This window comes from Catharus ustulatus, chromosome 4 (assembly GCF_009819885.2).
Source record: "Catharus ustulatus isolate bCatUst1 chromosome 4, bCatUst1.pri.v2, whole genome shotgun sequence".
Classification (NCBI taxonomy): Eukaryota; Metazoa; Chordata; class Aves; order Passeriformes; family Turdidae; genus Catharus; species Catharus ustulatus.
The window spans coordinates 33,568,747-33,583,300 of record NC_046224.1 but is presented as its reverse complement, the minus strand read 5'-3'; the positions used below and the strand labels follow the sequence as shown (position 1 = coordinate 33,583,300).

The 14,554-nt window shown below is 37.2% G+C and overlaps 1 protein-coding gene across 1 annotated transcript in view; it reads right to left on the bottom strand.

The window, feature by feature from the left end:
* Positions 1-5,774: 5,774 nt before the first annotated feature.
* Positions 5,775-14,554, bottom strand: part of CAPZA2 (capping actin protein of muscle Z-line subunit alpha 2) — a 32,019-nt gene continuing 23,239 nt past the window's right edge. The window contains exons 8-10 of the mRNA XM_033058309.1: positions 12,839-12,910; positions 10,215-10,277; positions 5,775-9,341 (exon numbers count right to left, since the gene is read on the bottom strand). Coding sequence (XP_032914200.1) covers positions 9,201-9,341; positions 10,215-10,277; positions 12,839-12,910 — 276 coding nt within the window. The 3' untranslated portion in view covers positions 5,775-9,200. The remainder of the gene's footprint in view (positions 9,342-10,214; positions 10,278-12,838; positions 12,911-14,554) is intronic.

The following is a 14,554-nucleotide window of genomic DNA, read 5'->3' as shown; positions in this document are numbered from 1 at the left end:
CCAGGAAATGGGGCATCCACAACTTCTCAGGGCAACCTCTTCCAGTGCCTCACTACCCTCACAGTAAAAAATTTCTTCATAATATCTAATCTAATCACTAATTTTATTGATTTCATAGTAGGTCTTCCTTCCCCTCTTAATGTCAATAGTTTGTATCTTTTTTCTTCTACATTTTTCAAATAAACTGTGTGCTCTATGGCCAAACTCAGTCCTAGGTGAATTCCATATTATATCTATGCTTTTATATAAAATTTTTGTAGTTCAGCCTCCTTCTGATTGTGAAGAACACAGAAGGGTAAGGTGATTGATGAAGTCACCTGGTTAAGAAGATTTTCTTCCTTCTCACATGTGCTACTGTAGGTAAGCACAATGTAAAATTACTTTCTCCATTATAAATTACTGCTTGCTTCTATCTCTTGCCATGCAGCTCTGAATTTACTACACAGCTGAGTGTGACTGGACACCTTAGCCGAGACTGGTGTGGGTGTAGGAGTGAGGAGGGTGCCTACACCCAGGAAACACTGGCATTTCTCACATACACCACCCACTTGTTGAGAGCAAGGTGTGTTTGTACTCCAAGCACCAGTGGATACCTGCAGTCCCATCACTCAGTACATATGCCTGGCCCCATTTACTGTCTATTACTGAAGTCTGCTATAGATATATACTAATTCCCTGATGATTTCTTTCACGACACTTGCCACTACAGTATCATAGACTGTGTATGGACTTGGTCTATATTCTCTTTTGCAAACAGAAAGCTGTGATGGAGAAGGAAGAACACTAAATATAGTCACTAATGTGGGATCTTAGGTGTCATGGACACTCCTAACATATTTGTTAAACTCCAGTCTGACATCAGTTTGAAAGAGCAAGTGCTTCTAGAAATCTGGGCTTCTCTAGGCTCGCATACATGTAGTAGTTCTCAAGAGTGGCCTTCAATTCCTTCCCTTCTCAATATACCCTGCCCTTCCCACACATCATCCCTTAGAAACAAGACTTGCTTTCATTCCTGCTTCTGCTATTCAGCCATTTTCCTTCAGAAAGGAAGAAAATACTTTCTTTGGCTTCCCCCACTGCTTTTACTAGAGATATCTGTGTATTTTTCTTGCCTTCTCACCCTCCAGAAAATTAGCTGTTAGGCCTTTTCTACCATGAGATACAGACTATTCCCTAAGTTTGTATCTTTTCTATTTTACACTTCTATCTTCTGTACTTGAGATTGGAAATCCTTATGAATGCCCATCCTACAGGCTATGCCAAGTCTGCTCTGGCTAATTTGTTTTAATGGCATACCTTCCTCTTGGTTGTTCCAACAGAATTTTTCTGTTTCAGTCTCAGTACCTGACAAACACACATCTGATGGCTGCTAATTTACATTTGACTCCAGTCTTGGCTCACTTCACTTTCTGTTTAGACACCATCAGTGCAGGTAAAGAAGCCCATTTGTCTTCATGCTGCTGACTGAATCAGTTGCTCTGCATGGCAGGAGGGAAGAAGAACAAGATGAAAACCCTGGTGGGCAAGCAGGGAGCTTCACCCAAACACTTCTGTTTTGTTCTTCTCAGCATTTCCTAACCTTGCTGGCAAGGCACAAATAGCTGTTATTGAAGGGGCTTTTCCTTACATCAAAAAACTAGAGAGATTCTTAAAAGGAATATAGCAATGAAAGTATTGAAAGGGATATAGTAATGGTTGCTGCTCACCTTCTGTGGTCGTCACCACAGGACTGCCAGATGATTGTAGCAAACCCATAAGCTGCATTAAAAATCCACTGTTAGAGATAACCTTGGAACCTCTTTTACTGCGTATGTTACTTTGTTGGTAATTTTCATGATTCCTAGAACAATAATTCTTGATTGTGAGATTGCCCAGATTGTATCTGCTAGTGCCCTGTTTCTCAATGTTGTCATCACCTGTGTTTTGACACCAGGCACTGGGTTACCACTCTCTGTCAGCAGCTACAACTTGGGTAGCAACTTTACTATGTCCAAAAGGAGCTTACCAGGAGGGTGAAGTATCAGGTAGCTGGATTTATTATTACATGCTAGCACACTCCCCACCTTTTTCATTTACCTTCAGATGGAGTAACTGCTGGTAGGACTGCAAGGCACACTGTTTCCAGCTGAAAGAGCTAAGGAGAGGTAGACAACTTCTTAAAGGGAAGGTGATGGCTCACTAAGTTTAGTAACGAACTGGGAAAAGACACGTACTAATTACTAACAAATTCTGTTGCATCCAGAGAATCAGTTATGCAGAAACCTTTTCCTTACAGAAAAGCTTTTGAACAGGAGCAGCACTTCAATTCGTCATGAACATATGACACCTATTTTCTTAGTAGCATCTCTCAGGTCTAGCCTTTTGCAGTTGAGCCAGCTCCAGGCACCAAGAACAGCTAAAGAACCTTTCATACTCAGTACACACCTACAGGAACTTTAAACAGGCTCTTGAATGACTGACACTTTGTGACACTCTAGAAGTAATTCTGGGTAGCTTGGTGGAGGAGATCTGTCCCTACACACCTTGAGACATATGGAAAGTGCTTGCATGGATGTTACACCAACTACCATCCAGTTTTCACCAGGTGAAATATACCTCAGAGCTTGTCAGCTGACTCATCTTTGACTCCTTTTCCTTTAGGAAAGCATCATATTAAGTGCTTCCTTGCACAAAACAGGGTGGTGCATTTCAACTCCTCAGTTTTAACTGACATCAGTGCCTACTGAAAAACAAATTGCTTGTTGTTGGCACAGTATCGTAGATAACAAAGATTCAGTTCATTGCCCTGCAGAAGTTCACAACAGCCCATCTTTTCATGCCAAGATGCTCTCAGTTCAGAATCCATGTCCTGGCTGGTGCACATTATTAGGATACAGACAGTCTCATTTTTTGTACACTCCCAGTACCCACTTTGTCAGTAGAGAAGGATACCATCAGGCACACATACCTAGCAGTGGCTGGTTCGTTAGTTTTATCTCCTTAGTTTAGCATGGCTTTTAAAATTTCTAATAGTTGATGGAAATAATACTAGAGAATATTATTGCAATCAAGATCAGATTCTAGCAAAAGAAAATCGAAGTACCAGCTCAACATCATGACAGCCTGCAGTATCATCAGGGCTGAAATGAACAATACACAGAGAAAAACAAGTGTCTTGAAGTGAACAGAAAACAAAAAGCAGGATGTAAGCAAATTACTTATGTAGAGATTGGAATTGCAGTATTCAGTCTGATTTAATCAAACAGCTACAGTCTGGAGATGCCCTTCAAATACATAAAATACATTGCAAAGAGAATGGGAAAAAGCCTTTCTTTTTTCCATAGCTAAGATAAAAAAAGTCAGTATCTGGCAGATGGTAGATTTATCTTTTCCAATTATCTACCTTAATACTAGTAATACCAAAACCTACAAGAACTTGGAGAGGAAGGATATCTTTAGCAATTTATTTCAGAACTGTCCTGAAGTCTATCCTGCCACATACAGTCAAAATGCAGTTGATGGTATCACACTTTGGAAAAAAGAACCCAAGATAAGCTTCACATTCCATTAAAGGATTTCTAACACCACTATTTTTCATAAACTTTCCAACTGAATATTCAGCTTTGGAATCTGTGATCAAAACTGCTTTTTGGCTAATTGTTTTTGCTACCTTTTGTTCCTGTTGTTACATTGAAGTTAAAGACTTGCAAAGTTTACCAGTTTTACAGCATCTGAAAGCTGGTTTGACAATCACATGTCATGTAAAAAGAAAGAATAAAGCAGATTTTTCTTCCTGCTACTTAGTTTCAAACTGCTATTTGCTCCTGAAAGTTCCAGTTTCTAATCCAGTGTGCATGCAGATATTAACCTTAAGTGTCACAGCAAAGTTGAAAATGTATATATTTTAAAAATCTGTTCCTATTTTGAATATTGATTTATTTAGTAATTACCTTGCTTCTTTTCCAAGTCTGTTTCCCTAATTTCCAAATTATGTGGAAGTTATTACTGCATGGTTAGACCCAGATCACTGTCCAAATTGCAGGTTATTAAGAGAAGGGCCACCAGGGGATTTGGGGCAGCAGCCTTAGTTGTGCCTGGCTAAGACAGATTTGCCAGGACAGGGAGAACAGCTCAATCAACACTTACAGCACATGTGCCAGACAGGTGGGCAGCAGAGGCTGCAGCTCACAGGCACTGTACAGTGCAGACTTTGGCTGTGCCAGCCTCCATCAAACCCGTGTTCCTGAGGTGCAAACTGTAATTGAAATGACCCTTTCCTCAGAGCTGCAGCATCAGGCTCCCTGTCACAGGCTGAGCAGGAACTGTGGTTGAATGGAAACACATGGCACTTTTATTCCTTAAAGAAAATCATAATTGATTACAGTCTTGTGCCTTTTATCATCCTACTGACACATCTTATGTTACAACTGGATGTGCTGCCTCACCTGGGAAAAGGCATCATGACAGCATTCCAAATCCCAGGGCTAATCTGTGGGCCCCTTGCTGCACAGTTCAGTCTTCTGGCACCTTCACAACACAGCAACAACTTGAATGTTTTTGCCTTTGGGGATATAAATTTTAGTACCCAGCTTCTCCAACAGATGCAGCACCACCAGCCATGGAAGCCGGCACACCAGGCAGGGAGGCTGCTGGAGCAGGCACCCAGAAGCACTTTCCATCCACAGCAGCCCAAGAGAATGAAAGGTAAGTATTTTTCCTGCACTCAAGAGCTTATGGCTGTAATTTCTAATTAGGTTCATAAACACTTCATCTGCAAGAGAGGAGGTAGCCTAGTTTTCTTTTAGCCAGTTATAAGAACACTGGCTCCAGGGAAGCTGAGTCCCTTCCTTACCTCAGGGGATTAAAACTCAGTTCTCTGTCTTTGAAGAAAAAGTACCTGAGGTTCCAGATAAACCACAAGCACACTGCTGCACTGGAACTGACAAGGCCTCTTGGAGGCACTTCTACTTCCTCAGAAAGAGATAGAGAGCGTGGTTTTCAGAAACCCTCTTCACAATGCTGCTTGTCTTGTATTCACAGTGGTGTGGCAAAGCTGCAGCTCAGCCTTCTATGTCATTAAGTAAATTCTGAAATAATCTTGAAGGGTAACTCAAACTGAGTTGTATACTTGGAAGCTACTTATTAAAGGAACATTTCTGATTTCTTTCACTGATGCCTAAGCTGTACTCAGTGTACACTTGAAATTGAAATTAAGCACACTTAAAGGCAAAATTAAAATTAGTACAAATCATTATGGTCATATGGTAGTATCCTCCCAAACCATCCAACCAACTACAATATATCTACTTCAGTAGGTATATTTACAGCCCATAAGCTGGAAGTTGTTTCTAATCTGACATTAGTCCAAACTGCAACTGCTCAGGCAAAAAAGTCCCTACATGCTTCTCTTGCCTGAAAAGGAACAAACCTGACAGATTTGCCCCTGCACAATTTTGATTTGCAAAGAAAAGATGCACAGTGAAGTCTAAATGTATCCTTTAAGAAAATTAATATCACTCTGACCTCTTTTTCTGATGAGCACATGGTTAACATCATGCTGAGCAATACCTGTTACAGGTAAGCAAGTCACAGTAGCAGAGGAAATTATTGCTAGTAAGAGAACCTACCAAGTATTAAACATTTATTTTCACAGAAGGAATAAAGTGCATATTCACAGTTCCTTTCTTTAGGCTGTAAAAGAAAAAACTGACCTTTTTGGTTAAAATCTGATGCAAATTTTCCCCTTAAAAAGAGTTCAGAGTTGACACTGTCACACAAAAATTGACACTTCAAAGTTATGAACAAACTAAGTTTAATCTAAACCTAGTTTACAATTGCATCAGATGAAGAACAGTTTCAGTCTTTCCAGTCAACAAATGCAGCAGAAGCTATGTCTGTGTCAGCAAATAATTCAGTACGATAGGAGTGAATCCACAGAATAGAACAGGTGATGAAACTTCTATGCCTACAATATTTACAGTCTGGAAACGTGAAGGCCCAGTTTTATCTGAAGCTCCAGACATCCTCAACACTTAGGTAGGTGGTTTCAAGCTGCCTGAAAGAAACCACTGCCATGGACCAGGTCACCATTCAGAGCTGGAGGGCACCTGGTGCACACCCAGAGCCCAGGTCCCGGTTCTGAGTTCTCCAAAAGGAAATGAGCTCAAGAGCACCAAAATGGCTTTGACAGCCAAACCAGTCTGTGGGACATGGGGATGAGAGAGGGATTTCCAAACTGCACAAACCACAATGCTGCCACTGATGCAGCTGGAGATGTCCCCTAAAGAGAACATATCTCTCGGGATATTCAGCTTCACAGTGTTTTTAACCCTGGCTGAATTACCATTTCCCAATGAACTGCACTGCAGTGTTCCCAGTGGAACCAGAGGGTAGAACTGTTACCAGCATGTACAGCAGTCAGCAGCAGTAGCGATACAGTCAAAATTGCAATGATTTTAGAGTTTCATCCTACCCACAGTCAGAATTTTAAGACAGACATACAAAAAGGGCTGCTCAGAAGAACCTGAAAGCAGAACTGCCACTCCTGTTGCAGATGCTTGCAAAGAACAGCTGCTTACTTGCAAAGTTAAAAATTCTTCATATAAAGGGGCACTAAGATACATAAGATGCAATACACTTCAAAAACACAAGCATTTTACAAGTCCATTTTACAAGCCATAATGTCTGTTACATCAAGATTCAACAATACAAAGCTTGTCTTTATATTTAAAAATAGAATATAAACAAATAGTAGTTCACATTAAGACAATTGCCACAGCAAAATTTCTCAGAGAAAGTGCTTTACCTACAGAAAATACCCTAAAGCCTACCAAGCAAGCTCTAAAATTCTTCAATTTAGAAGCGGTAGGGATAGAAACAAAAAAAAAAGTGCAAGTGACATCCAGAACTTTGTTAAAAATCAAGAACTCCAAATGTGCCATGTACCTCAGCTGATAGTCAGGTCAGCTTCATCTGGGGAATCATTACCCCTAAACATGATACACCACACCATTTTTAAAAAGTAACAGAATAATTGATTTACTTAAAAATGGTTTTATTGAAGCTATAATTTAATTAATGTGATATTCAAGCTGTAAAGTTGTCTCACAGACTAAAAATTAACACAAGAAAAAACATAAGTAATCAGATCTACTTATGTTATCCAACTGGTAGAATTGAACCTGAAGGGAGCAATTCTTTCAAGATCAGGAATTAAGACTATCACAGGACTGAATAAACAGAGAGGGAAATACAGTAATAGAGTACTTCACAGTAAAATACCTCTTTATTAGGAATATATTTAAAACTAGTTCTATTTCAGGTAAGAAAAATAGCATTCTGACTTTTTGTCAGCGCTGATTCTGATCATTTGCAACATTCTAAACAGCTAGAAAAGTTATTTGCATGATTGTTGCCCAGAACAATTCCCCTAACTGTCCATTCACTGCCTTTTTTTACCTTGTTCTTAAATATGTTGGAAGAAATTCTTCAATAGGGTTTGTATTTAGATCTTGGTTTAAGGCTGATGGACTGACTTGACAGTGACTCAGCATTTGTTATTAGCTCACATGCAGCTTTTATGAGCTAATTTGAAAAGAACAACATGGTTCAGGAGCTGGACTACAAAGACAATTGAGAGGGCAACTATCCAGGAAGACTGTGGTAGAACAAATCCCACTCTTCTACTATACAGTTTAGCACTGTAAAGCAGCAGCATTTTCAAGAACTTCTATACCTCTGTATAAGAGAGCACTGAAGAACAGAATATTGGGGTATTGCTATTAAAATTCAAACAACAAACTACTTCATATGTACATTTTTATACTCAGTACAAGTCTAGACTCTCTTGCTATGCTGCAACTTGAATGTTTAAGGAAATTAGATCATGCTGTAAACAAAGACATAAAACATTTGTGTAAGTTTTACTGGTTTAGGAGTGTGCATAAACACCTGCCTTCTAAAACACAAAAAAAGCTGTTTAAGTTTCCATCATGAGCATATAAGTGGGTAGCATATTGTAAAATAAGTTTTTATCCAATTAAAAATGAAATCTATGCATTTCATGAAAGTGTTATACTGCATGTGTAACAAAGTCTGTGTTTTTAGATACCTGACATCCATTTTCAAAATAAGATATATCAGATAAGGAAAGAATTCTCCAGACAAATTATTAATTTTTGGTCTTGGGAATTTTTTCTATCCTCTGTAGCCAATATGAAGCTAAAATATACCTGTTTCAGGTAGACGTCCATATGCAATTTTTTAAAATGGAGATGAAAATTATGATGATACTACAATCTCGAAATACATAAGTTTGTGGCTGTTCTAAGCAGAATTTTTAAAACATTTAGAAACACCAAAAATAGCCTATATCAGGAAGCAATCTGATACTCAAATAAATAGAAAATTTGCGTTTTAATGTCACATTGAATTTTAGTACATTTCAATCCAAGAAAAAATAAACAGACATAGTAATGAGTACAGGATTATATATATTACAATATGCCTTGTTTAATACATTTGTAGCTTTACGACAAAAAAACCTGAAGGGCAGATGGAGTTTGAGCTCATAACTGTCAGAACAAAGCATTAAATGCATTTCTGGAGTAAGTATTTTATTTAATTTCAAAACCTTAAAACAGCATTAGACCTTGGCCTTCTCTTTAAAAAAAATAATTAGCTACCATGGGGCTAGCAAGTATATCTTCTAGGTTTGAATAATACAGAAAACACTTTTCCCAATTTTACATACAATGAAAGGACAGATGATTTCAAAAACAGCACCTATGGCTAACTCCATTTGACCTTGACCTAGAAATGCATGTTACTGATCTCCAGAAGGAATCCAGCAAATTTTGCAAGTTGTCCATTTCACATGAAAGCAAGAGGAAGGGTTATCATATGCAAAAATATTTTTTCCAACTGTTCTTAATGTGTAATTGAAAACTAAAGGCATGGTCTCTTCATTATAAAAAAATAAAGGTACAACGGAAACTCTAAAGGAAGATATTCAGCTATAGTGAAGTTGCAACCCTCTGAAAGGAAGGAAAAAGAAAATAAGTCAATTAGCTAAGCTTTGTGCTCTAACCAAACTACTTACAGTGATTTTCAATGGCAAAAGCCCATGCTGACTGGGTGATTGGACAGTTCCAAATATTTTTTGTAATAATTTTTATTTGTATACAAGAACACTAAAATGATCCAGTCATGCAATGTTCACTTTAAGCATTCTGCATCTCTTTTCCAATCTTATAGCTAAGGATCTTGTTCCAGTCAATCTTGGTGCGGGTCACTGGCAACTGTCGACGTAAGGCCTTGAAAGTAGTGTCCGACATAGTCTGATAGTTCTCACTGATAGCAGTCTGTCAAACACAAAGTCATACAAAACAAAGACATGTGAACTAGGGTGCCACATAAACATTCAATGACTCAGTGGCCTGTTACTTCCTGAATAGGCTTAATAAAACATGCTGAATTGAAATAATATTTAATGAATGAAAGCTGGTAGTTATAGATTGAGACTATGTGAAGAGAATTAGTGAGACATGTAATAAACTTGGCCATAGCCAAGGTGTTTCAGCAAACCACAGTGTGGTTAATCAGCAGCATGAATAAAATGCTGATCAGAACTAGCTTATACATCATTAATTCCAGGCAGAAAAGTCTTCCACTGTTTTTCCTGTGGGGATGCTAAAGTCAGTCTACAACACTGTTTGAACTTGAATACAATCATACTATAGATACTTCAAAAAATTTTTATTAAAGCATATTTCTTTCAAAGTGACAGAACACAGTGTCTGAAATTTACCTTATGTTTGAGGCCTGAATTAACATGTATCCATTTCTGCAGAGGGTATATGGAACAGTTACACTTTTCTAACTTTGAAAGAGGTAATGCCTATAGTCATATTTAGCAAAGCTGTCTAACAGAGTAGCCTCTGAACAGAGCCTGTAGAAAAATTCCACTTAAGGAATGCACTAATGCTTTATTGACATCAGAATTGCTGATACTTCAAATCATGCAAGGAACTTTTCTGCTCTCAAAAAATTACTGTTGTAATGTTAGGCAGGTGAGTGCAATCACCAGAAGGTATGAAAAGGCAAGACAGAATTAGCAGCATGTAATCTATTCATATGGAACTGCATTATCTGGCTGGCTATAGCATACTAGTTTTGGTTAAGTATATGATAATGCTATAAATATAAGTAAGAATACAGTATTTGTTTCAACATACCTGATATTCATTTTCTGCAGCCTCTACAATTTTTATAAATTCCTTCGCTGTCTGGGCTTCATTCTAGGAAAAAAGCATTTGAATTAGGTCTGACACACAACATAATTCTAGGACCAGTTGGATTATGTTTTTCCTAGAGTTATGAGTGATGTCAGTTAGACTTGATGAGAACACCTGACCAATCAGTGGCTAAACCAAAACCAATTCATCCAAAAGGCTCATCGCATGATGATGTTGTTAGAAAAACAAAATCAAACTCTAAAAAGCATAAAGAATGCCATGAAGCTCATTAACACATTTTGATTAAGAATTCCATGGTATGATAAAAAGACATATGCAACAGATCAGCATTTGGAAAAATGACAGTGCTCACCCAAGTCTCTAAAAACATGCAAAGTATGGATAACAACATTATGAATGCTACATTTCCAGAACAAATTCAAGAAAACCTCAAGAACATCAGCTAACCCAGAAGTTATAGCAGAATATAACCAAGAAACCAAAACTGATTTGTTTACCACTAAACATTCTGAATCTGGAGACTAAGCTGAGGAAAACACTAGACTTTACATATCTGGTATCCCATATTCATCCCCAAATACATCTTGCTAAAATGAGGGTGCAAATTTCATCATAACTGATAAAGATGAAGTCAGAAAAGAAACTGTTTAAGGATGCAAGTGCATGGTTTTTTAAAAAACAAAGTATGTCCCATCAGTCAATCTGGAGGTATATTTGCTGAAGTGCTTAGAAGAAGTCTCCAGCAGGAAGTGAGGGTTCATGAATTTCCAAACTTCCAATTAGCACTGGAGACATTCCTAAGAGTGCTTTTGCAGAAGCTGTTGAAAATTAGAAGTGTTCTTGTCCCATGTAATCCCTCATTCCTGCAAAGGCAAAGACTTGGAGAAAACTCTGACAGCTTCAACCACAACTGGTTTGAAGTTTCAGTGAAACTGCACCTAACAGCTGGGAAAGTGCTCTTGGACACTGCAAGAGACATCAAGGAGGCAGCAAGAAAGCAAGATGAAAAAATGAACAGGTTTTGACTTTTCAGTAAACTGAGAAAATGCTTTCAAGGTTCTGCTAACAAAAGGGAAAATTCAAAGGCGTGAGGTCTTATTTGTCTCAGAGGAAAACAAAGGATAAGAAAATAACCTTCAGCAAAACTATTCACAGCTCTAGCAACAAGAGATTTCTTCAGTCATTTATTTCTGTTGTGCCTGTTAATGGTTTTAGAACGGGTTCTCTGACAAACAACAAAAAAGAGGAGTCTTGAGGTCGCTTTCGATCTACCATTTCTTCTGTGTGAAGTAAGAACTTGTACAGCCTCTGCCCTCTATGAAGCTCAGCCAAGGTTAAAAATTGGTAACCAGCAGCATGCTTGCTTTTGTTTTAGCTAAGTTATGTAAACAAAGTAGACAATGTTTTCCTACTCATCAGTTTGCTGCTGCTTTACTGAATTGCAAAACAGGATTAAGTTTCTTCCCAAAAGTAAGTGAAGCAAAACGTATTGACAGGAGAACTGCATCCACATAGCCCTCCCTGAAGCAACTCTAATTTGAATGAAAGACTAAATAGATCCCTTTGCTCCAGGGAGTCAGAAGTAATTTTATATCTACAGCTCTAAAGTGTTATCAGTTGGCACCACATTCCCCCATTTTTATGCTGCTATTGCAGTTAAAAAGCCAACAAGCCTTACTTTATATTAACAAACAATGTTCTGTATTGATGAATTGAGCTATTGAGCCAAATTGGCCACTGTTAATCGTTATCATTAAAATACTTCTACTGTTCGTGTTTACAGTTTCTCTCTGCCAGCTTAACCTCACAGTCTTAAATTTTATTAAAAAACAGACAGAAAATCTCGTGGTTTATAAATGCCATTACAGATATTATTTCAGAAGTAGTAGCTGTTTGTGGTGGAACATTATCAATACTTGAAAGATACATCTGGTACTATTTCCAAACAATTTTTACTTCTATTGTTTGCTCCTCATCACTATAATAATCCATTTAGCAAGAAGTTGAAAAAAATGATGCTTTAAATATGAAGTGTGTTAAGATTCTCAAGCTGAACCATCTCTGAAAGGGCTTTTTGTACATAACAAGACACTGACAGCACCAGTTACAGACAGAGAAAATGAAGGGAGACTACCCACTACTGCTTCTCAGTTGGTACCATTTGTTTACTTTTTGAGCATACTGGTCTTCTTCCAGTGAACAAAGGAGGAAATCTCCTAGAGATTGTACTACTGAAGTCAGTTATTTTAACTCAAACCTCCTCCATATTCAAAAATTAATTCTATAGGTCATTCTGCAGACCAAATTTTAAATACAACAGAATTGCAAGAAGACTGACAACAAGCTAATTAAAGCTTTAAAATCGAAGTAACTTATATAAGCCACATGTAAGCAGACATTAATTTTTTTAACCTTTTTTTTAAACACTAGATACATGTAGAAGTAGTAAATATTACATATAAAAATCAATAAATTTGAATATTATTTCCCATACATGTAGAAGAACAAACTTCTCAAAACTTCTGAGCTTTTTTTAAAGTTTGTTTCTATTTTTGAATTAAGTCACTTCAATATACCCACTAAGGTCTTTAAAGGTCACTTACAGACACTGTTAGAGAATCTTGTATGTCTTTATGGCTCACCAGCTGAACATTACCATCTTCATAATAGTGAACCTACAGAAAATTAAACAAAAAACCTCATATTAAGTTTTACAGATCAACAACATGCAGGAAAATCAAAGTGTTGCGTTATTTATCATAGTAAGAAATCTATACAAATCAGTCAAAACCACATACAGAATGTTATAGAATAAAAGCAAATAGGAAAACCAAAATAATGTAGAATTTACTATTTTTGAGGGGGAATACTGAAGAGGCTAGTCTGGAAACATAATTTGTGTTGATCTGCCTTAAGCAGTTATTTCAAGCAAAAAAGTTTAGGTTTTGATTAACACCCTGAAGATGACAACACCTTATTTATGCAACCTTACTAGAAACTCTTGAAATGAATAGACTAGAAATTAGAATTATTTTGGGAAGGTTTCAAGATACTGTGAAGTTTTTCTGCTTCCCCAAATTGTCCCTATTTTCTAGGGACAGTGCAACATTAAGCTTCCCTTTCTAACTCTGGGTTTGATATTTTCCTCTATTAGGTACGTCACATAACAAAAGCTGATATTTATCTAAACAAAGCAGTTCCCATGATTAGATAACAAAGCTGAATGAAATTATTTATTCTTGAAGTGCTTTATCTATGGAACAGCATCCTTGATTATTTTGCAGGACACTACTAAAACTCTACCCAAGCTAACTTTAGTACTTTTAAATATAGTTAGGACAGATAACAAAAAGCTTAGATCCTAGCAAAACTGTTGGAAAACTTAAAAACCAGGAAGCATATATAAAACTACATGCAATCATTAACAATAATTGATACAGAAAGTATGCAGGTCATCGACATTTAAATAAGCATCTTTGAAGATTTTTTACAAGTTTGATAAAGTCAACATAGCTGATGTTATGAGAAAATGAAACATTTGTGTCTCACCCTATTAGGCAACATAACAATTTTGAGATTAATGCAAAACAGTGTAATTTCCTATGCATTATGATCATATGTGTAAAAGATCCTCAACTTTATAAGTAACAGAAATAACATGACACACAGTAAGACAGCTGTAATGCCACACAAAGGAAAGGTTTCCTATTGAGTAAAACATCATTTCCTGTGATTCATCTTAAATGATTAATTTGCTTATAGTCAAATACTTGTTTTGGAACAAAAGTATCAACCTAACCACAAAAGAAGTTTCTTTTAAAATCAAACATTGCTGGGTAAAACCTCTCAGTCTTTTTCAATTCATTTCCTAAAAGATGAGAAGTGCTTACTCAGTGCACAATTCTAAGAGCTCACAATGAAGCAGCAGAACCCAAAGAAATGTAAGTTGTTCCCCCTTGTCCATCATAATTCACTGTGGAGAGCCCAAACCTCCCCTATGCTCTGAGGCCAACACCAGCACAAAAATCTAATCTGTGTAACTGAGTCATTCTTGGCAAGCACTCAGACCTAAAAGCTTAAGAGATGGAGAGTGAAATCTAATTCTAGGATGTTATATCTTAAACAAAATATGAGAAGTAACTGTTCTGTACTATACCTCACCACTGACATCCTTCTAGAATGCTAGGTCTGGGTTCAGAAGACTACAAGAAGGAGGATGTTTATGAACAGAACCTCTTGGAAAGGTTAACTAAGGAGGGATGAGAATAACAAATTATCTAAGAGATAAAATTAGCAACCAGTACACTTATTGTTTTCCA